Genomic DNA, 24,669 nt, shown 5'->3' with positions numbered 1-24,669 from the left:
TTGTTGAGTTGCTATTAAGTTCAAGATATAGATGGATCTCATATTTTCATTTACAAACTTCATTTGATTGCTTTAATAATGAACTTGATGGGCATCCTATTGTATTTCTTAATTATTATTAAGGAAATAAAAATGTTATTTTACTTTGGGGAGTAAATTTTATTATGACTTCAGAATAAAAAAGTAATAATTTTATTATCAGTACTTAAGAATTTTAATGATATAAACAGTAATTATACATACATACACACATATAGAACTATTTGCATATATGCATATATATCATTTAAATATAATAAAGAAAAATTTGTGGTAAGGTTATTATTGCTGTCTACCTTTATGAATAAAAGAAAGCAAAGATATTCTTATTAGCACTGAAAATTCATGCCAATTCTTTAAAATTTTTGTGCTGTAATTATAAAAATGCAAAGATGAGAAATAAATATTTCCAAAGATATGGTCATACTTCAGCCTTAACAGTGAAGAGCTGATAATCTAATTTCATTAACTAATATCTCCATTATTTGAGTAACATTTGAAATTAAAACTTGAAGAACAGCTTTGGGATTAATTTTTTCTGTTTTTTTGTCATTTTTTTTTTCTTTTTAGAGTTTACATGGCACAGAAGGTATGGTCATGGAGGTAAGTTGATGAAAGGGTAACTTTTTGAATAGATTTCTTCAAATAAACCATATTTCACCCCTACATTAAGCTATTAAATTTTCAAACTTATAGCAAGTGGTTATAATTAGAGCACATGGAAATTTTGTAGATGTTTTATCTGAGGTCTTCATGCAACTTATGTGATTACCAAAATAAATGAATAGATACACCGCAAGCAAATAGCCAAGTGGAGGACTGTAGTGGATAGAATATACTCAATGCAACCTGTATTTTTCTTTCATGTTTTATAATAATCTTATAGTACTTAATTTTGCAGCAATATTTTTAATATTGTAAAATTCTAGCTTGTTTTGAGAGCCTTCTGCTTTGCTGCAAGAAGGAGAATTAAAGTTAATAAGCTTGGGACCTTAAGATTCAGTTTAATTAGAAATCCAGATAATGAAAAATTTATTGTTTATCCTTCATTAAATATAACTAGCAATCCTGATAGTTTAGATTATATTTCAACCACTGAATAGTTCTTGCTAGAAATATAGACTAGAAAAAATAGAGTCTAGTGTAAGATCAGTCTGGACTTACATATTCAACCTGGTATTCACTATGTGATCTTGTACAAATTATTTAATTTCTATGAGACTTATGTTTCCAACATGTAAAAATCACAGGATTCTTGTGAACACTAAAAAAGTAATGTGATGATAGCTTACAGCACAGTGACCTACGTAGTAGGTGCTCAATAAACATGGTAAAACTGGTAATCATTGAAAGCCACAGCATCGTGGTAGGAGAATGAGTAATTAGGAAGAATCACTGAGTAATCAGTGCTATTGCTTCCATGCCAAAGAAAGATTTTCATGCCAGAGTGAGTCAGAATCTCCATCGATAGGGGATTTATAGAAAGGAAAGTCTCAGCAAGAAGCATATCAAAGCTATTTCTGTTGTTTCCTTGTGAGTTAGCCTATATAGTGTGAGTCTAGGCTATATAAAGATCAATGATGTATGTTCCTTGATTTCAAGAACCTTACATATAATAAGGAATAATAAAAGTAAGTGGATAACAAATTCATAAGAAAAATATGATAGGCTCTTTAAGATAATTGAGGAATTAATAAATATTTCATGATGGAGCTAGTAGGCAAGGGAAACTGGAAGTATTTCAATTATTAGAAATGGAAATAATTCTTAGAGGAAGTGGAACAAGTAAAGCACAGAAGTGGGTAAATACGGACTGTGTTAGGTCGCTAATTCAAAGAACACTTGTTCTGCAGGATGTTAGTAGGACTTCATTGTCAAATAAATTTGAGAAAGGCTAGTTCATTGAACTTCAACAGTTTATGATTATGTGTGTTTGTTTTTGTTCAGTCCCTCAGTCGTGTCTGATTCTTTGCAACCCCGTGGACTGCAGCACACCAGTAATGGATATATTCGTTTCCTAGGACTGCTATAGCTATAATAAAACCACCAACTGGGTGGCTTAGAACAACGGAAATTTATTGTCTCACATTCTGAGACGAGATGTCCCAAAGAAAGGAGATTAAGAGTCAGGTTTCTGCTGAAACCTGTATGGGAAAGCTCTTTCCTTTCATCTTTTAGGTTCTGGTACCCCAAACACTGGGCTTCCTTTGTGGCTCAGATGGTAAAGAATCTGCCCACAATGCATGAGACCCAGATCAAGAAGATCCCTATGAGAAGGGAATGGAAACCCACTCCAGTATTATTGTCTGGAGAACTCCATGGACTGGAGTTCTGGCGGGCTACAGTCCATGGGGTCACAAACAGTCAGACACAGCTGAGCGACTCACACACACACACACATCCCAAACATTCCTTGGCTTATGGCAGCAAACACAGACAGACATAAGGTAGGTGTGAACAGATGCCCAGACTGTTATGCAAAACACAGTGTCTAGAGCTTCGAGGTTGCACCATAGGTCAAGGAAGTGGTTGTCATTAATAACTGTGAAAGGCTCTTCTTAGGCAAATAAAATCATGCAAGGAAAATTTAGTCAACTTAACCATTCTGATAACCTGATCTTAATTTTCCTTCTAATGATTGGATTCCTGGACATTCTCAAGACCAACTTGTTATATTTTAGCTATGATATATTGCTGCACTGTTACCTATTACCCATGAGACTAAAGAACTGATGAACCAGAGTATTCAAAGCCTAAGCCCTAAATGTCCTTATTATCTTATCAGTGAGGAATGTTTGAAAATAGAGATAATAATAATGCTTTGAGCCAATTTAAATATTGTCTTATTTAGAGAGTTTACTGTATTTTAAGAGGGCTTACAACACTCCCCAGGCCATATCCACTGAATAAACACTGTAAAAATTCAAATATTAGACTCTGCTAAAATTTTGTTCTCATTGCTTTCTTCCTGAAACTCTCATTAAAACATACTTATGTAAAATTATGTTTGAAAACTAACAGATTAAGATGACATATTACAGAATGAGGAATAGGATTTCTTTCATTGAATATAAAATGAATAAAAACAACTCTCAAGCACAAATTATAATTATACTTTCAATTTTCAGAGATAAAATAGGATAGCAAGGTTACAGTGGATCATCTCTACATAGCAAGAGGTGAAGTATTTCATTTAAGATCATACACTAACTGACTACATTAACTGTGAGACTGAGAATGTTACTGAAAAAAAGCAGCAGTTTTTGCCTTTCTGTTAATCTTCTTGATCAAATTTAAGAAACGAACTTACTTCTGCAATAGATGACCACTATATGGTAGAAAATAAATTTGTATTGAGTAAATCAAAGGATGATTTGAAGTAATTTTTTCAACTAGCTTGAGAAGTTATCTATATAACTGTGTGCTCCTTTTTAGAAGACTATATCTAGCACCAAAAAAGAGCATATGTTTTAAAAACAACCTTATCTTGTTAACATATTTTCCATTTGTTTCTGTACCCTTTAACCTCATGATACTTCCAAAGCATGATAATTTGTGATCTAATTATTTCCATTGCCCTAGAACAAAAGCAGTGGCTAACTTAATTTTTGTTAACAGAGATTATAATGCTTGTATTAATGGATCCTTTGCTGAACCTTGTGTTGTATTACCCCTGAAAGTTCTTTTTCCTTGATCTGAGTGCCCTAGCTCAACTAACAGAGCAATGAACTTGGATAGTCTTCAAGGGGGTTATGAAGCTGACATTCAGAAGCTAACACTGAGCATACCAAAGCAATTTGAAGCTGGTGATGAGTAATTTATCTCCCAATAGCCCAAATATGTCCTCAAAATAAAATGCATATTGTAATTGGTAAACCACCTAATGAAATACATTATTTTATTCAGGCTTGAAAATATTAGAAAAGCAAGAAATATTTATAAAATTTATAAATATATGCTAATATTTTATAACATTTATAAAATAATATTAACTAGAAACAAATGTGATATCAAGTGTGTCAGATTCTCCTTTTGTTCTTAAAATGGGCAAAAGGAAATATCTTAAATATAATATTTTGTCAAAATGGAAAAATTCAGTGTTTTATTGGAAATTAGTTTCATATTTTATCACTTAAAGGGTTCATTGTCTCTTTCTGTAAAGGGCAAATGGAAATGGAGCACTTGGAAATATCTGCATATAATTTTGGAAAAGCATTTGTTGAGAATAAAATAGCATGAGGCACTGATAATATTCAGTTTGGCCTATAAACTTCAACCCAACTCACCCTCAAAGTGTTTTATCTTTACTTCAATCAGTAGAGGGTTTGCCAATCAATAGATATAGTCTGATCATTATTAACATGTAGCATTTCATTATTTTCAATGGAAATTGCCATTGCTGATATCTTTTCCAGAAAAAAAATATGCCTTATGATCATGATGAAGAAACATATGTTCAGTTTTCTAAAAACTGATGAATTTTTATCTCAAAATCACATATCTTAAAATCAAAAGATATGCTATCAAAAGAAACATTTAAAACCATGCATTTTATGAAGATATGCAAGTGTGCAACTAACCTCTACCTCCACACAGATGTATGTTTATGTGCAGCTGTCTTTGTATTTCAAGACACCATACAATATTTGAAATAATCAAGGCAATTAGGAATGAACAAAACTCAACTATTTCAAAGTGATAAAACTAGTTATTTTAAGAAAATCAATAAATTATTAACTAAATTGAGAATTCAGGATTGTTATAATCCCTATAAGGCTTCCCTGGTGGCTTAGATGGTGAATTGACCTGCAATGCAGGAGATAATGACACTACCAGAGGACTCTTTAGAAGCAGGTGCTAGACAGGCCAGGATTAGCTATTTCTACATTGGAAATACAATACTGTTAAAGAATCTTTAGTTAATGCAACTGTGCACCTATTGATATGAGTTCAAATTTTGTAAAATTGTATGTGATCACACTTATTAAGTGAAGTACATATTTAGTTAGTGTAAAGTACTTCCAATTTGCTACTTATTCCAAAATTCTCCAATGTATGTTGAAATGGACCTAAGGAAAATCTCTAATCTTGAAGACCTAAAATCCTATTAACAGTGTCTTTCACAGAACAGAACTTTTAAACTTGAATAAAGTCCAGCTTAGCATTTTTTTTCTTTTATGAATCATGCTTTTGAAATTATGTCTCAAAATTCTTCACCATATGCAACATCTGAATGAAGTTATTGACTGAATTAAGGACAACCAAAACCTCTAGTTCATTAAACTGTAACCTCACAGAAGACCATTTAAAATTCTCATGTTACCTCTAATGTAACAGGTGGAAACTCAAGATCTAATCCAGTGTAGATAAGTGGACTTCTGTTTAAGTTTTATAATTGCACCAAACATTCATTCCTCTTTAAATTTGATGATCTTTTCTGTTGATAATGATAGTAATACCATAATCATCAAGCTTGTATATAAATACAATGCATTTAGAAGATATTCATAAGCTTAAACTCCCCTAAGATGTATTTATTTTAATATTCTGAATAATTAGCATGTTTAAATTTTTAAAAATTGCTCAAAATTGTCACCCTATTCATTATTCATCAAGGGTTAAAGTGAGAATAGTATTCATCTTACCTTCAAGAAGAGAATCAAAATATGTTAATAAAATTGAACTTCACTGCTCATCTTTTTAAGCATTTTTGTGTGAATTGGGAAGAAACAGCAGAAGCTCCAAAGCAGCAGGGTTACTAAATTGCTCCAGTTAGTAAAGCTGGGCAATTGACAAGAGATTCAAAGAAGAATTCATGAGATTGTCCAAGTGGGAGAAGAAATATCACATGACTTATGTCATAGATATGGGCTTAGTCGCTCAGTCGTGTCAAACTCTTTGCAACCCCATGGACTGTAGCCCACCAGGCTCCTCAGTCCATGGGGACTCTCCAAGCAAGAATACTGGGGTGGGTTGCCATGCCCTGCTCCAGGAGATCTTCCCAACCCAGGGATCAAACCCAGGTCTCCCGCATTGTGGGTGGATTCTTTACTATCTGAGCCACCAGGGAAGCCCAAGAACACTGGAGTGGGTAGCCCTCTGCAGGGGAACTTCCCAACCCAGGAATCGAACTGGGGTCTCCTGCATTGCAGGCAGATTCTTTACCAGCTGAGCTACCCAGGAAGCCCTTTTTAATCATAGATGATTCCAAAGCTATTTCTGTGTGAGGTCGAAAAATCTAGAACCTACATACAAATGAAGGTCTTGTTATCAAGGATTTGAGATTCATTACATTATTCCCTGTCAGGCTATTACTTCCTAAAGGCCAGAAAACATTGGACATCATCAGGTAATTATTAGAAGCAAAGCAGAAAACATTATAGTATTTCTAGTTTTCAGCCTCAAGTATATGGAAATAAACAGCTTAGAGCAGGACTTCAAAAATCATTAGCAAGTGACTTCTGTGAACACCTTGCATTTATCTTCTTACTTATGGTTGCAGTAGGCCTATGGAGTCCTTAGGGCACATGCCCCAGTTTCTTTTTTTTTTGGGGGGGGGGGTGTAAATACCATATAGAACAAATGACTTGCATAAAACAACAGCTAGGAAACCAATGTTGAGCTAAATCCCATTTCCTCTAGTTCCTCCAGTTCTGATCCAGTGATTTATCTGTGATCTGAAATAGGATGATGCTATATAATATAACTGAGATCCATAAATTCTTGAATGGCATTTTCAGCAAATTCCAACTAAAAATGAGGCTTCTCCCTTTGAAATACTTCAGGTCAGTTTAGAAAAATTAATACTGGGAAAATTAATACTCTTCATATTGGGAGAAGCTAGCTGAGGACTTTTATTAATCATCTTTGTACACATAAACGTGTATTGACATGATGCTTGTGGCACCAGAATTAGAAGAATGAATAAAATTTGGCTTCTGAAACTTTTGGAATTAGTCTAAATGGTGATATATGTAAGACATGTAAATTAAATTTTGAAAAGATTGGCAAATTCATGAGAATGTGGGTTGTCTCAATGTAGCTCACAATAGTCAAATGAGGTAGGTTTTAATATTATCTCCATCTTATAAGGGGTGATATCAAGGCTTGGAGATATTAAGTAATTTTTCCAAAGGTACTAATAAACTTCACTAAGGCAAGATTTAAATGATGTAATTAAACTGCTTGTTAAAAGAAACTGGAAGAAAGCTCTTATCCTCAAGTTTAATGTTAGAACAGCCAATTTTTCAGTATGACATTTGCCTTACACTTGCTCTTAAAAAAATAAATTGGAAGGGTGAACCATAGCTTTTGATTAAGCAGAGACCTACAATGATCCCATGTAAGAATATTCCTCCTTTCTAGCCATATATATATGTATATATATAAGTATGAAGTCATCTGGAGCATCTGGCTCTTCGCTGGGCTCTATAAAAAAGGTTCCAAACTGATGACATGTGAATAATTCTCTTCCTCATCCTGCTGTGAGGTGTCACACCTCCTCTCCAGAGAGGATACGCTGTCAGGAACAACTGCTTCAACGCTGATATTTTTATGGTAGATTTTAAACCAGCTGGCCAGATCCCATATCCATTTACTGATAACTCATGGATTGTTTGGTAATTTACAGATTGTTCCAGATGCTACCAGTGCTGGTCACATGTTTAAAGACAAAAACAAAACAAGAACTGACCCAAGAAAAAGGACCCATTTCCTCAGAACTTCTACAAATATATTCATTCTATTGTTCAAAAATTGTTAACAATTATTATGTTCCACACTGCTAGACAGCTGTGGAGGAGAGTGCGGTATAGAAATTATGGCATCTGCAATCTAGTAAACCTTTCCCCAGGCATCTGCAATCTAGTAAAACAGAAAATTGCATCAGGAATCACAGCAGCTGTCTTAAGTACCATAAGCCTGCTAGGGAGTTATAAGAATGTGGACCTACTAAAACTCGGAGGAGTTTGAGAGTTGGCTTCCTGAAGGAGCTAACTTTATGACTGTCATTAAGGATTGTACAAATTTTGATGGGAGGAGAGAAATGAGATGGTGGTTCCAGAAAGAGAAAAAGCTCAGAGGCATGAAAGCATGGCTTGTTTGAGAAGTGCTAATTAGTTAAGCATGGCAACACAGAGTGCTTTTCAGAAAATGATGCGAGATAAGTAGAAAAGAATTTTGGATCAACCTAAACATTTTCCTCAGGATTATAGAGGCAAACATCTTTGGTTCAAATGACACTGGAGATCCCATGTTTCTGAGCTTTCTTTCAAAAAAAAACCTTTTTAAATGTACTCATTTTTTCTTTGATTTCTAAAATAAAGGAATATAAAATAATTTTATTTTTCTTATAGTTTCTGAGGAAGACAAAGGATTTGGACCAATTTTTGAAGAACAACCAATCAATACCATTTATCCAGAGGAGTCACCGGAAGGAAAAGTTTCGCTAAACTGCAGGGCACGAGCCAGCCCTTTCCCAGTTTACAAGTAACATACCTCATTGCTCTTTTCAGAATGAAGTATTGGACTAAGATTTCAGATCAGTATCTGTGATCCTGTATCTATAGAGAAAGCTATGGCCTAAAGCTTTCTACGAAATCTTGGGTCATTATCAAAAATATTGTCATACAGCTAATATTTAAAAAGTTGTTTAATACTGAAATAGTTTTCTTAAACATATGCATATAATTCACTTCCTATTTCCTGCCAGTACCATTTCACATTACCACTTAAAAATTGGCTAATGGAGATCATACTATTAAGTAAGAAAATGGTTACATGAAAAATATGCAGAATTTAAATATATGCATTTGAGGATAAACTGTTTTTGAATTTATTGGCCTGCTGCTGCTAAGTCATTTCAGTCATGTCCGACTCTGTGTGACCCCATAGACGGCAGCCCACCAGGCTCCACTGTCCCTGGGATTCTCCAGGCAAGAATACTGGAGTGGGTTGCCATTTCCTTCTCCAACGCATGCTTGCATGCTAAGTCACTTCAGTCGTGTCCAACTCTGTGCAACCCCATGGACAGCAGCCCACCAGGCTCCTCTGTCCACAGGATTCTCTAGGCAAGAATACTGGAGTGGGTTGCCATTTCCTTCTCCATATATTGGCCTAGATAACTCATATATACAGATGACAGATAATAGTCTATATTAATCACATTTAAAGAGCATATTACATAGATAATTCTAGAAAACACCATTTTTCAGTAGTCTCAAATCTATATTCCAGACAACAAAACAAATTCCTTAAACGACTCTACCTATCAGACAGTCTATATATCTCTTCATGTTTTTTCTGGAGTACCTATTAACACCATCAAAAATAAATTTATAAAAAGTAATAGTCAGTTTTCTTGCTTCAGAGTGTTCAGAAAAATATACTAACAGTTTCTAGTCTGACATAAAGAATAAGATTTTAAAATTAACCAAATGCCAGTGGATTTTGGTTCCATGAAGACAAAGCAAGTGATTGACAGGGAAACTGGGGCTCTCATGTGTTCATATCACCAGAGTTAATTGAAGGTTGTCATTCAACAAAGTTGATTTTAGTAGTAGATTTTTCTTTTCATGGATAGAAAAACAACTTTTCTTTGCTATTAAAAAGTTTTTATGAAGAATACCCATTCCTTTCATTTCATTATACTTGAACTCATTTCCTCTTGCCTCTAACTATAATTGCAAAATTTTTCTTAAAATAAAATATAAATTTATATGCAAAATCACCATCTTGGAGTGCAATATCAGAGGATATTTTATAAATTATATAAATAGCATATTTGTTCTGAAAATATTTGATGGGCTAGATTTATTTCTACCCTTAAGTCATTCATGATGGGAGTTTACATACATAACCTTGGACTTGGCATAGTATAACTAATGACAGGCTCTAGAGAAGCACAGAATTTTACATTAAGTACAGAATTTTATAGGAAAGGAAGCTGTGTCCTATATAAGTAAATTGACTTGCTCCAGAACTAGTAAATCACAGATCTAAGACTGAAACGCAGGTTTCATGACTTTCAAGGAAACATAATTTTTTTTCAGTATTCATCTATCTAGACAGGTTGATAGTATTTCAAAAGCTATTTCAGTGATGGTTATTCTGTGATTCTCTTTCCTTGACGTTCATACACGTGGAACCTAAGCAAATTAGCCTCCAGGCTCCCGTGGGGAATAAAACAACAGAAAGAGGTTGTTCTCAGATAGTGTCTAAGAACGTGTGCTTCTCTTTGCTGCCCTGCTGCCACCATAGAGACTGTAAGAAGCCAAGTTTTACATCACTAAAATTGTGTACATATTAACACCCCCTTACATCTGCCTCCCTCCAGTCCCGTTTAGTTTTCTTACCACAATTTAAAAAATAACAATAAGAAGCAAAACTCTGCTTGGCAAATGTATCCACCAACTTCCTCCCACAGACTGCATATGCATTTAAGTCCCCAGGGCAAGTATGCCCTTATTATCTATACAGTAATATAGAACACTGATGGGAAGAAGTAGATGTTTAATTGTTGTGAAGATGGTCTGCATTTGACAGCAAAGTAAGAAAAATTTATTCAGCTCATGGTGCAGCTTGTCTGACAAAAGAACACTTGCCATGATGAAAATTTACTTAATATTCAAAGAAAGCCATACTAACCTTGGTAATCATGCAATTTGTCATTCACATAGTACTTTTATATTTATGGTATGTTCTGTGATAATTTGTTATTCATCACAACATCATGAAAGATAAAACAGGGAACTTTTTTACTTATCAGTCTTGAGACTTTCACTATCTTGCCCTGTCTCCCACAATAACAAGAACTCTAATAAAAATTGTATTTAAGGCTGTGTGAAAGGGATTATAACAACAGTAATATTCCGAAAAATAGACAAGTGAACTTACCTAATCACAGCAAAATTTATCATTAAATGACATCAAGAGCAGAATCAGACCTACTGGGAAGAAGTTAAAACAAGAAATAAAAACTTGGAGTGAATATAATGGGGAGAAATTTATATTGATATCTTATGTTTTGATATAACTAGTGCCTCACAAGGGAAACCACTGCCTTGGCAAATGCTAAGTGACTCGACACTGGATGGTTCAGGCAGGGACAATTTTGCCATCAGCTAGGATGAAGGGGATGATTTATCCATAGGGCTGATATTTAGTAGGTTTTGAAAAGCAAAGCATGGTTTTCTGTGTTTGCTGTTAAATTACTTCCCACACTGTAAAAATTAAAACTAAAAATGTTCTAGTAACTTGATTTATTAAAAATATTATAAAATTATTATAATAATAGGCCTTTCTGGCAAGATGCTCACCCTAATCAGAATTCTGCAGCCAGGATATGAATGATGGGGCCACAGCCCACTGGTTGACATAGCTCTTGTCTTAGAACACTGCAGAAGACAGGAAACCTTAACCCTAATAGAGAATGATTATAAAATTATGCAGGTGGTCAGCTTAATTGAAAACTACTTTATATATGCAATCCTCTCATCATCTCACCATGAAAGTTTCCTGATTCTAGTTAGATTCTAGATTCCTGTTTCTAGTTAGTTTATTCACCATCACCATCAATCTACCTGCAATAATGTATCTGTCTGTGGCCTGGAACCAAGACCCAGTTGACTTTAGCCATTTTCAAATGGTGTGATCGACCTCTAGTGGTCAGAATATGACATTAACTGAGTAAAACCTTGATTTCTATTGGTTTGTTTTATTCAAAATGAAATTTTATTCAAAAATGACTTTGATATTGATATCTTATATTTTGATATCTTGTATCTTATACTTTGATATTTTATATTGATATATATTATTTCTACTATAGTAATACTTTAAATATTTATATAACATTTATTTATTCATGAATCTACTGCATAAATGGTTTATCATTTATGATCCATGTAGATCTGCTAAGAAACCAGTTTATGTAGCAAAATTCAATGAAATATTTGTCCTTTGGAATGCCTCATGCTAAAAAAGGAAATATTTCATATACTTGAACATTTACCTTTCTGTGCCTGAACTAAATTATAAATCATGAGCCCAGAGACATGGAATTATAGAATATGAAGAAATACCACTCTGAGTCAACTGCTTAATCATCTTCTTTCATGTGGAGCTGTACTCATATTATTTTAGAACAGTGTCATCCCAGTAAACTGATTTCAGTCCTCTTGACCTTTGATATGGCATTTACTTATTTTTTCATAGATGGAGAATGAATAATGGGGATATCGATCTGACAAGTGATCGGTACAGTATGGTAGGAGGAAACCTTGTTATCAACAATCCGGACAAACAGAAAGATGCTGGAATATATTACTGTTTAGCATCTAATAACTATGGGATGGTCAGAAGCACTGAAGCAACCCTGAGTTTTGGATGTAAGTAATCGTGACTTTAAAATGGGTATGTGCATTTAGGTGAAGAAAAATTTAGACATTATCAGAAGCATTAAGCAAAAAAAGAGAAATCGAGGAGAAAGAAAACTGAAAGGCTTATAGTTGAGGTGGGTTTTACAAGATTAGTGGGCCTTAATTGTGTGGAGAAGAAAAACAATTCCAAGAGAGCAAAGTGTTATGAGGAGTATTATGAATGTACTTAAAGTAGTGGAAGATAACACTGGAAAATAAACTAAGGTCATGTTCAGAAAGATCTTGAATAAGTTTCTAAAAATTACTCTCAGTGGAAATGCTGAGCTTTGGATTCTCACTGGGGGCGATATTGTTCCCAAGGTAGTGAAAATCTGTTCTTGGAGGGAGGGAACCATCTTATGTATTACAACATAATGGTCTTATTCCTTAGTATTTAATTTTTCTTGTTAGGAATGAATTAAATGTTAGCTGATTTAAGTTTAAATTAAATAAAATTTCTCCTTTTAGGGACAATAATAATGAAAATACTTTGAGAAACATTGTGCTAAACTAAAAGTCAGAGGTTATTATGAAAGAAAAATGTGTATTGGGAGAGGAGTTAGACTAGATGTTCTCCATACATGATTTTATAAGTCAGCATTTAAATATTTTGCAAAATGAGTTATAGGATGAAAGTGACATTTTAAAAGGACCAGAGTGGTAGTGATTACCAGAAGGGAGTGAGACAAAATCGGCAAGTGCAGTCAGATTAAATTCATGTGTTGACAGTGAGAGTGCCAATGATAAACTCAATGCTTGAAGAAATATACAACAGATTCGCCTAAGGAAAAAGACCTTGAATATTTTCTTAAGGAAAGTCTAGTCAAAGGGCAGAAACATCTTGCTCTCTTAAAATGGAATGGGAGCAATTAAGACTAATTTCAAGGATAAAAGGAAGCATTTCAATGGTCTCTTCACATTTAGAGGAGACATTGTTATCCACATTGAGATAGACCCCAACTAAGTTTTAGAATAGGAATGGCATTCCAGGGAGGCATCAGGACAGGAAAAGTAGATTTGAAGGGTTCTTTGCAAAAAGGTAATTATCGGAATGATAATTTTTCAGAGACGTAAACATATTAAGAGAATTAAAAACTAGATTTCATAATTTGAGTATTGATCACAGCATATTAAAAAGCAGAAACATTACTTTGCTGACAAAGGTCCATTTAGTCAGAGCTATGGTCTTTCTAGTAGTCATGTGAGAGCTGGACCATAAAGAAGGCTAAGTGCTGAGGGATTGATGTTTTCAAATTGTGGTGCTGGGGAAGACTCTCGAGTGTCCCTTGGACAGCAAGGAGATCAAACCAGTCAACCCTAAAGGAAATGAACCCTGAATATTCATTAGAAGGACTGATCCTGAAGCTGAAGCTTCAATCCTTTGGCCACCTGATGTGAAGAGCCACGTCACTGGAAAGGACAGTGATGCTGAGAAAGATTAAGGGAAAGAGGAGAAGGGGGCTACAGAGGATGAGAAGGTCAGCTGCCATCACCAACTCAATGGACATGAGTTTGAGCAAACTCTGGGAGATAGTGAAGGACAGGGAAGCCTGGTGTGCTACAGTCCATGGGGTCGCAGAGAGTCGGACGTGACTTAGTGACCGAACACCAGCTGATCACACATAAGGAACTGGAGATGAGACAAGGCTGAAACAGAATGAGAACCAGTAACACAAATGAAGAATCAGATAGTAGACTATCAAAGAAACCAAGCAAAATGTGAGTCCCAAATACACAGAACAGAATGAAGGAAATAAAAACTGACCAAAATTTGAAGGTCAAGATTATTGACCTTCACGTTCCTCAGCTCGGATTCTGCTCCTCATCCTTCCTCCTTCTCCCCGTTGGAGTCTTCCCTCAGACTTTCTCTGGTAAAGCCCTGGGTTTGTCTGTGCACATTGTATTTCCGGATACTCTTATAGAGATTCTTCCTAAATCGGAAGCAAAGTTTAGAAAATGCACAGGCTTCTGGGCTGTCACACCAGTTACACAGATGCTGCCAACATCCGTATTCTTCTGTAAGGTGTACACATTCCAGCGTCTGAAAAGGCTGGAATAAGCTTTTGATAAGCTTCACCAAACCAACAGAGAAATATTGTATCTAAAAGTGAATTAGTAGCTGAAAAAGAAACTTTAATGAGTATTAATTTTTCTATTGCCCAGAGAATGAATGTTTTCCTTCTTGCTTTCACGATTAGATCTTGATCCTTTCCCACCCGAGGAGCGTCCTGAGGTCAGAGTGAAAGAAGGGAAAGGCATGGTGCTGCTCTGTGACCCTCCGTACCATTTCCCAGGTAAACTCAGCTCTTCTATGATTACGAGCATCTAGGAAATGAAGTGGGAACACTTTTATTGCTTAATGATATTGGAGCATTTATAATTAAGACTCAATATTTGTATAACCTTATAAAACATCACTTACTAGAGCTTATAGATGCTTACTTTTTTGATTCTTTAAACAGTTGTCTCTAATTCCAAAGGTCTATGATCATTTCAGCTTATAAATGACATGTATGTTGGATTATGTTCCTATTAAAGTCCTGTTACACTGGAGAAAATATGGTAGATTTTCTACAAATAATTCCTGTAATAGAATAGTACCAAGGAGGAAGTAATCCATCATTTTATTAATAATTTGGCATCTAAAATATACTAGGAACTGTAATTAAACACCAGAAAGAAAGAGACATAATAAATTATTAATCTCTTTAGGAATTCTAATCCACAAACAAAATGTGAGTTCCAAATACATATAATAAAGAAAATAAAAGCAGAGGAAAATCCAAAATTGGGTAAAGAGCAAGATTATTGACTTTCATGTTCTGAAGGATTCTACCCTTCATCCTTATTCCCTCTCCACACTGGAGTCTTCCCTCGGATTTCCTCTGGTAAAGCCTTGGGTTTGTCTGAGTACATTGTATTTCCAGATACTCTTACACAGATTCTTCCTAAATCTGAAGCAAAGTTTAAGAAATGCACAGTCTTCAGAATTGTCACAGCAGGTACAAAGATGCTGCCATTGTATACCTGTACACAATAAAGGGGCTAAACTGAAGTTCTTCTGTTACAAGATTGGAATACATGTTTTCAGTAATTTGATATGGCTAAAATGAAAGCTACAAAACCATTGATTAAAAGATGAACACTGCATATATAATATTTTCACTCATTTCATTTATCAAACATTTTCTTCAAACAATATATTTATACCACTTTTCTCTCATAAAAAAGTATTCTGGGTTCTTATAGTTTTAATCTTATGTCATAAAGTTGTCTTTAAATATCTCTATATAGGATGATTCATAACAGACTATTATAAATCTGGAATATATTAATATGGAATGTACATACATATACATATATTATTCTGATTACATATAGATAATAGACTGCTTATAATCAAATGTTGATCATTTTTTTTCTTGTAACTGTGGGAGAAAGATAATTAATTGATATACATAGGAGACTCAGTAGACATGAATCTGAGCAAACTCTGGGAAACAACAGAGGACAGAAGAGCCTAGCATGCTGCAGTCCATGGGGTCGCAAAGAGTCTGACATGACTTAGTGGCTGAACAACAACAAAAGGAGAAATTTATGAATTCAAATGTTGTAAAAAATTTTTCAATGAAGGAGTGGTCTTTTTTTTAAAAGAACTGACAAAGTTATGAAAAAATCCGCTCGTGTTCATAGTGTTTCCCATAAACCACTGTCATCTGCTTTGAGTGAGATTTTCATTAAAGGGCTTTGAGCAGAGGAATCACAGGACATCACTTAAGTTATAGAAAGGCAGATCTGGTTACTGTTGTAAGAAAAGACTCAGGAGAGTGTTAAGTGAAAGCAGGAGCTCAGTTAAAGTTATTGCCATCATGTAGGCAATGAATGACGGACCAGAGCAGGGGAGCTGGAGGGAGGAAGAAGTAGTTAAATTCAAGATATATTTTGAAGGAAGAGGTAAGAGTACAGGCTGGTAGACTTTATGTGTGAGATATAAGAGAAACACAGGAGTCAAGATGGCTTCAAAGTATTTGTCATGAACTCTGGAGAGAATGGAGTTGTCTGGAAGAATAGGTGTGGACCTAAGAGTGAGGTGCCTAGTTTAAAATTCCAAAAAGAGTTGTTCAGTTGGCAGTTCTATGAATGTGGAACCCAGGGGCAACATCTGAGGTAGGAGTATCAGTTTGTGACACAGCATTATATACATTGTTTGCAAAGTCATAGGACTGCATGTGATTACCTAGGGAAGTAGTATAGATAGATATATGGGGAATGGTTCAAGGAACACAAGCTATGGGATTTTTCTGAGATGAGTCTTGTTTTCAAGCCTCTGTGGCATCTTTACAACTTTGTTGACTTCAGAATTTCACAGACCAAGACTAAGGTTGGTAGAAGCTTCAAATCATTAAGCCAAATGAGTATATTACCTCTTCATCCTGATAAAGATACAAATGTTTATATGGGTAGGGGCAGACTGGGAAGTCTTTTAAATAAGCCAAAGAAACATCATTAATCACAGAATAGAACCTGAACAACTCTCATCTCCACTTGTGTTCTTAGTGAATTATGACCTCTTTGAATATTAGACATGACACCTTCAAATATAAGAATGGACATATGCTTCAAGACCATAGTGTGTATACACGTGTGTTCTATTTTACCATTTCCATGTCATAAATCTATCTTTCCATGATATGGAGTTAAGATTTTGTATATTGTAGTTAATATTTCATGGAGTTGAAGGTATAAACGATTACCTTTGGATTCTGAACCTCAACATTATATATGCAACCATTTATAGTAGTCAAATCTTGTTGGCTCTATTTGGTGATCTGATAACCTAAAGTTTACTCCTTACTAAGTCAAGTTAACTTAGCCATAACTACATCTCAGTTTGCTTGTTTAAAATTTGGGAATAATAATTCTTGTGCCACCTACTTCACAGTCCTTATTATAAGGTTCAAATTTAATGTTTTTACATTATAAAATGGATATTTAATTTAAAAAGATTATTATTAAAGTAAATAAAATGTATTTAGTACATTTAATGTTATATTTTGAATCATCATTAAAACAAATCAAGTACATTTCACTTCACTAAGAATTATTTTATTCATGAGTATTGAATTCACCACTGATTTATGCACAGGAAAAAGATCTAGGGGACAATCTCATCATTTACAATCATTACATTTTTCTATGGATTTGGGTGTTCTACAATTTCTTGCAAAGAGGAAAACTCTTATTTGAACCAGTTTGTTTATTTATTAGGAATACTTATACATAATAACTATATCAGTAAAAGTGTTGATTCAATTTTATAACAACACTTGATATGCAACAGATTGCCTAGTGCCTAGCACAGGATATGTGTCCATCAAATATTTGAGGAATAGGAAAGTAAAAGAGTAAATAAATATGTTCATTAAATTGATAGATACATAGTGATTACAATTTTAGCAAAAGATAAATTTTCCTGTTTAGATCTTGTTTTATTAAATAGAAGCATTAATTCATTAATGTGTAAGACTTTCTAAACCCCTGGATCCTCAGAAAATGGAAACATGATTCTTTGATTCCAACTAATTTTCAGAACCATCAGAAACTGAGTTACACATCTCACAAAATAAAAATAATATATGTGCATATTCAGTAAGTGAGTGAGTTCGCTCAGTCGTGTCTGACTCTTTGCGACCCTGTGGACTGTAGCCTACCAGGCTCCTCTGTCCATGGGATCTTCCAGGCAAGGGTACTGGAGTGGGTTGCCTTTTCCTTCTCCAGGGGATCTTCCCAACACAGGGATTGAACCCGGGTCTCCCGCATTGTAGACAGATGCTTTACCATCTGAGCCACAAATTCTGTTATAATGAGGTTAATTAACAACAACAACAACAAGTACAAACATCTTCAAAAAAGTTTGTGGACAGAGAGAGCACTTAAGTACTTCAAATATATTTTAAGGAGAAATGTAAAATTATTTATCAAGCGTGGATAAGTGGTGTATTTCAAAGTAATACAATGAAACTGATCAAATGCACTATAATTGGCCAAAACAAATCCTGCCTGTTATATGGTCCAGACCCTCTTGAGGCAAACAAAAAAAATCCCAGACACCTATCAATAAAAGCAATGTTTTTGAAACAGTCCTGGTATTTACTCTTCCTAAAAAATAATTTTATAGTAATTTATTATTTAAGCCAGACAGCAAGGCTATGAGGAAAATAGGTGCTGACTTCTTCAGAGATGGTTAATTTTACCATTTGCAGGGAGTAAGGGAAGACAGATAATCCACTGAATGCCCGTGCAAACTGGGTCAGAGTTTGGCTCTTGATTACCTAAATTAAGCTTCACTCTTAAGTCTGATCAGCAGGGCAGCTACCACACCAACTGTGGAACAGTTTCGGTAGTTCTGGGGTGGAAAAGGAAGTTAGAAGATCAGTTCTGCCTTCCTATTGCTAAATGAGAGTCCCTTAGACTGCAAGGAGATCAAACCAGTCAATCCTAAGGGAACTCAGTCCTGAATATTCATTGAAAGGACTAGTGCTGAAGATGAAGCTCCAATACTTTGGCCACCGAAGAAATGACTCATTGGAAAAGACCCTGATGCTGGAAAAGATTGAAGGCAAGAGGAGAAGGAGATGACAGTGGATGAGATGGTTGGATGGCAACACCGACTTGATGGACATGAGTCTGAGTAAGCTCTGGGGGTTGGTGTTGGACAGGGAAGCCTGGCGTGTTGTAGTCCATGGGGTCACAAAGAGTAAGACACGACTGAGCGACTGAACTGAACTTATTGCTATACTCCTTGGGCGAGTCAACCTAGCTAAACCTCTGTGTCCTTGTTTTAAAATGAAAATAGTGATCCCTAGCTTTGTTTTAGTGAGAAATGATAGCATCCAACATATTGCAATTATTCTTTTGTCCAAGTAGATGGCTTATCAGTAGACAAAAATCTATTAAATAAATTTATATTATTAATATTACAAGTCCCACAAGGGCAACGACCAAATTTGTCTTGTTTAGTGGCACATAGAAGATAACTCAGTAAACTGGAGGGGAGGCCTAATTTTGATCCGTTGGTCAGGAAGATCCCAAGGAAAATGGGATGGCTACTCACTCCACTATTCTTACCTGGAGAACCCATGGACAGAAGACCCTGACAGGCTACAGGCCATGGGGTTGCAGAGTTGGATACAACTGAGCGACTAACACTTTCACATTGAATATTTAGGAAAATACACACTGGGCCTTAAATCAGCCAGACCAATTATTCTGTAGTACAAGATTTATGTTTTTACCAACATCATGGCAATAACTTCTCTGACCTAACTTTTCTCCCTTTAAGACTCAAAGAGTAAAACATTATCCTGTTCCTCTTCTCTCATGAGTGGTACAGAGAAAAATTTCTTAGAATTTATAGAAACTGAGTAATATGGCAGTTAAAATAGCCTGACCAAAGTCATACTAATATTTAGTCTAGAATTAAAATACAGGTCTCCACATTGACATAACTATGGAGTATTCAGAATATTCTGAATTAGTTTTGTGTGTGATATCTTAAAATATTATATAGCTAAGAAAATTCTTCTGTAAGGAAATCTGTACTTTCCTGACTCTGATTTTTTTGGAATTTGTGTCCAGATTCATTACAAAAATACTAATTTTCTTTTTAAGTGAGAATACAAAAATTATTCCAAAACTAGACAAACTTACATCTGTTAAAATATACTATAAATATTATTTGGTTCACAGTCTGTAAAATATATGATAAATGTTATTTCTAAATACTATAAACATAGAATTATTTGTTGCCCAATTCCAAAAACCTGATTTCAGCAATTTAAGCAGCCTCCAAAGTTTCTGCTTATTTTGTTTCTTCTTTGTTTTTACCTGACCTTCTTAAATCAGCATAAGGATAACAATTAATATTAATAGAATTATTCACTTCATGGCAAAGGGATGGGGAAACAATGGAAACAGTAATAGACTTCATTTTTGAGGGGCTCCAAAAATCACTGCAGAGGGTGACTGCAGCCACGAAATTAAAAAAAAAATGCTTGCTCCTTGGAGGAAAAGTTATGACAAACCTAGTCAGCATATTAAAAAGCAGAGACATTTCTTTGCCAACAAAGTTCCAGATAGTCAAAGCTATGATTTATCTAGTAGTCATGTATGGATGCGAGAGTTGGACCATAAGGAAGGCTGAGCACTGAAGAACTGATGCTTTTGAACTGTGGTGTTGGGGATGACTTTTGAGAGTCACTTGGACAGAAGGGAGATCAAACCAGTCAATCGTAAAAGAAATCAACCCTGAATATTTATTAGAAGGACTGATGCTGAAGCTGAAGCTCCAATACTTTGGCCACCTGATGCAAAAAGTCAACTCATTGGAAAAGACCAGGATGCTGGGAAAGATTGAAGGCAAGAGGAGAAGGGGACGACAGAGGATGAGATGGTTGGATGGCATCACTGACTCAATGGACTTGAGTTTGAGCAAGCTCTAGGAGATGTTGAAGGACAGGGAAGCCTGGCGTGCTGCAGTCCATGGGGCCACAAAGATTTGGACATGACTGAGCAACAACAACAAGAATCATTCACAGATATCAAGGTCTAGAAAGACGTATGCTAACAACAAGAATGCTGAGTTGGAGAAATATGGAGATTTAATTTTCTTTCAAATTTAACTTTGTATTTTTATTTTTTGAAAACAAAAAATAAACTTCAATAATTAAAAAGTTAAGATGAAAAAACAGAATAATCATCTTCATTCACTTTTATGAGACTGTATATTGCTGGAGAAAATTATATAGCTAATTTAAATGAAATCCCCTGGACTATTATTTTCAATCATACTGGATGTATATAGTATGCAATTCTTTTAGATTTTCATATTCAGCTCTTTTTCATGCTCCGTCTAGCAGCTATATCAGTCGATCACCTTGAGTTCCATAAAACAAAATGGTGTCAGGTCATGATTATTTCATTTTTTAAATATCTTGATTTTCCACCATCTTGCATCTAAATCTTTTCTAACTTGAACTAAGAGTTCTGTTTCTGAGGGTGCCTTTTTTTTCTTTATTCCCCTGAGGGTATTTTTTCCCCCTGAGGGTATCTCCCTAGTGACAGTTGTCTTCACATGCTTATAATGTTTTAAAGGGGATTAGGACTTTGAGACTGATAAATGTGTATCACCCAGAGTTCCCTCTTGTGCATTACTGCTGTGCATGACTACTGGAGTGTCATCCCTCAAAACATAAAGGGGAGATCCAAATGGAAAACTGTGGGGAAAGCAGCAGTTTAATGAGGAAATTCAACTTTTGGCCTAACCAGCCAGTATGCTTAGCCAAAGGAATTTCCTACAGTTAAAAGTTACCGTATGATCTGCTTCCTAATATTTAAGAAAACATGTAAAATGCCTTTTTCCTTTTCTGTAGTTTTTACTTTTTAATGTGGCCAGAATAGGCTGCATAAGCTCATTTCTAAATCTGTCATGTACAATAGGAGTATAAAAATAAAAAGATGTAAAGCCACAGTACAGTTGATTTTATCTTTTAAATGCAGTAGAGAAGATGGAATTTGAAACTCTTAGACCTGGATTCAGAATCCTAATTCTACTTAGTCATGAAATTCTAAGCAAGTCATTTAAACTGAGTTGCATTTAGCCCATAATTAATTAAAAGAATATTAGTAATTCATGAATAATTGAGAAATAGATATTATTGCTTAGCATCACTTTATATTCAAACTACAGTAGCTTTTAGAAAATTTGCGCTGTTTATCTTGGCCTACTTCCAACATTTACTCTACAAAAGCCTAGATTAGATTATGTCCTAGTTTATTTCTAGAAAACAAGACTTTTCCTTTTGGAGAAGAGCTTAAAACTGAGTCAGTAATATTTTAAAAGCCTACATTAGGTTATGAACTAGCTTACTACTAGAAAACAAAATCTTTGCTTTGGAGAGAGTTTAATACTTAGTCAACAATATTTTCTTCTAGATGATCTTAGCTACCGCTGGCTTCTAAATGAATTTCCTGTATTTATCACAATGGATAAACGAAGATTTGTGTCTCAGACAAATGGCAATCTCTACATTGCTAATGTTGAGGCATCCGACAAAGGCAACTATTCTTGCTTTGTATCCAGTCCCTCTATTACAAAGAGTGTGTTCAGCAAATTTATCCCACTCATTCCACTACCTGAACGTAAGTTATATTTGTTCCTCTGTTTTTGTAAGGTTGTCTACTTATGACATACTTATAATAATGAAAAGAAATATCCAGTGGGCAAACCAGCTGACTGTTTCACCAGGACAGAGGACATATACTTTGAAAGTCTTGGTTTTTCCTTAGATTGTCACCTAGAGAAGATTTATATCATTAAGTGTCCTAAGGTAGTTGAGTTTGGATTGGTTGCCTCCAGTTCAGTGAATGAATAGAAACCCAATTGATTTACTAGCAAAATGCCAATATATTGGTTACAAATGAGAATCACCACCATCTGTTTTTTGTTTCATGATCAGTCCTACATCATAGTCAATTCATGAAAGTGAATGAATGATTATATCAAAACAAGCTGCAGTGATTACAGAATTAGGGTGGAAGGAAAAGCAATCAGATCATTTTTTATTTTTAAGGAATTATTTACATGAAGCAAATAAGTATATAAATTGCCTATCTATTGTAAATAGTATTGAAAATAGTGTAATAGGGTACTATGGTACCATATTGAATGACAGTTAATAGTTAACACGCTCTTAACTGGCCTTTCCTCAGGCTTCAGTTGAATGAACTGAATTTCATTTTTTAATGCACCACTTCCTGCGAAAATCAGAATACAATATGTTTTCTTACTTCAGGTTATTTTTATCTCAGTCCTGCTGCAACACTCATATCACTGAATTCAAGCTTCTGAGGAAATACTGGTTCTGTTGTTGGCAGAATTAAATTTGGGTCTTACCTCTAAGTTTTGTATAATAATGGTGGCAAGTCTATCATCTCACAGACATTCTATTTTATTATTCTCAAGATAGCAGTCACATGGTTAGTATTCAATAAACATCTTCTTACTATCTGGCTTTTTACCCCCCTCTCAAATCTTAGGAAATACTCTCACCACTTCTTCACGGAGTGAAAAGGAACCATTATGTGAAAACTTCACTCATTTTCTTCCCTCAAAATTCTGTGCTTCTTTCTTTCTTTCTCAGTGGAAAAAGTGTTTTTCCTGCTGCTCAAGCTAATTGCTCCAGCTGCTCTCATTCACATTCCGTTTATTTCATTTAAGGATGTCATTGCATCACTCTTTCTTTTTTAAATCTTCAAACTCTCCTCCATTTGTTTCCCTCTGCATATTCTTTTGTATTCAATGCAAACGGTCTTGAGTAATCAAAACCACTTTTTGGATTTGCTAAATCCAAAGGACATTTTCAGGTCTGATTCTGTATGAAATTTGACCTGTGTTGATCTCTTCTGCCTCTCTTGAAATCTCCTTTCTTTTCCTATTTTTTTATGACTATTTCTGCCTCTGCTTGTTTCCCAGGTGCCTCGGTGACAAACTCTATGCAGTATCCTTCATCAGATCTTCCTCATTCTAATATTTCTTTCCAATCTTTTTCTAGATAGTCTCATTCATTTACACCTTTATTTCACTAGAGGCCCTATGTGCTGACTCCAGATTCACTTCTCCCTAATCCTTTTCCCTAAACTTTTCCCTAATCCTACCTACATCCTGGGCTTGACACACAGAAGCTTCTCAAAAGTCTTACATTTGAAATATTCCAAACACATCTTTCATCTCCTCTCTAAACCTCCTCTCCTGGTGTTCTTCATCTCATTGAATAATACTATCATATTTCTCACCAGTAACTGAGGAGAGAATTTTAATCATCAGCTCCTTTCCACTGACATCCTGAGGACAGTGAACACAGCAGTTCTCATTTAGGATGTAAGCACTTGGGGAGTTTGAGGAAAATGTGGAACCCAAAGATAGTGATTCAGCAGACCCAGGATGTGACCCAGGAATCTATAGGTTCAATGAGCATCCCAAGTGATTTTAATGAATTGGATTTTTGATCTGTATCTTGAGAAAACATTGATCCAAGGGGCAGTTCGTTTGATTCTGGTTCTAAAACACAACTTGGATCTGTGTTTTCCTTTCTGTTCCCACTGTGACTCTGCCCTCGTTCAGGCTCTCACTTAGAGCTCTGACTCTCTGCTATAT

General features: G+C 35.0%; 1 protein-coding gene across 3 annotated transcripts in view; it reads left to right on the top strand.

Moving 5' to 3' along the window:
* CNTN1 (contactin 1) overlaps positions 1–24,669 on the top strand; it is a 403,973-nt gene that overhangs the window by 227,578 nt on the left and 151,726 nt on the right. For all 3 annotated transcript variants that reach the window (XM_061129827.1, XM_061129819.1, XM_061129837.1), the window contains exons 3-7: positions 610–642; positions 8,394–8,526; positions 12,253–12,425; positions 14,654–14,749; positions 22,449–22,655. In XM_061129827.1, coding sequence (XP_060985810.1) covers positions 610–642; positions 8,394–8,526; positions 12,253–12,425; positions 14,654–14,749; positions 22,449–22,655 — 642 coding nt within the window. The remainder of the gene's footprint in view (positions 1–609; positions 643–8,393; positions 8,527–12,252; positions 12,426–14,653; positions 14,750–22,448; positions 22,656–24,669) is intronic.

The sequence above is a fragment of the Dama dama genome, chromosome 3, assembly GCF_033118175.1.
Source record: "Dama dama isolate Ldn47 chromosome 3, ASM3311817v1, whole genome shotgun sequence".
Classification (NCBI taxonomy): Eukaryota; Metazoa; Chordata; class Mammalia; order Artiodactyla; family Cervidae; genus Dama; species Dama dama.
The sequence above is the reverse complement of the archived record's forward strand: the minus strand, read 5'-3'. Positions and strand labels throughout refer to the sequence as shown.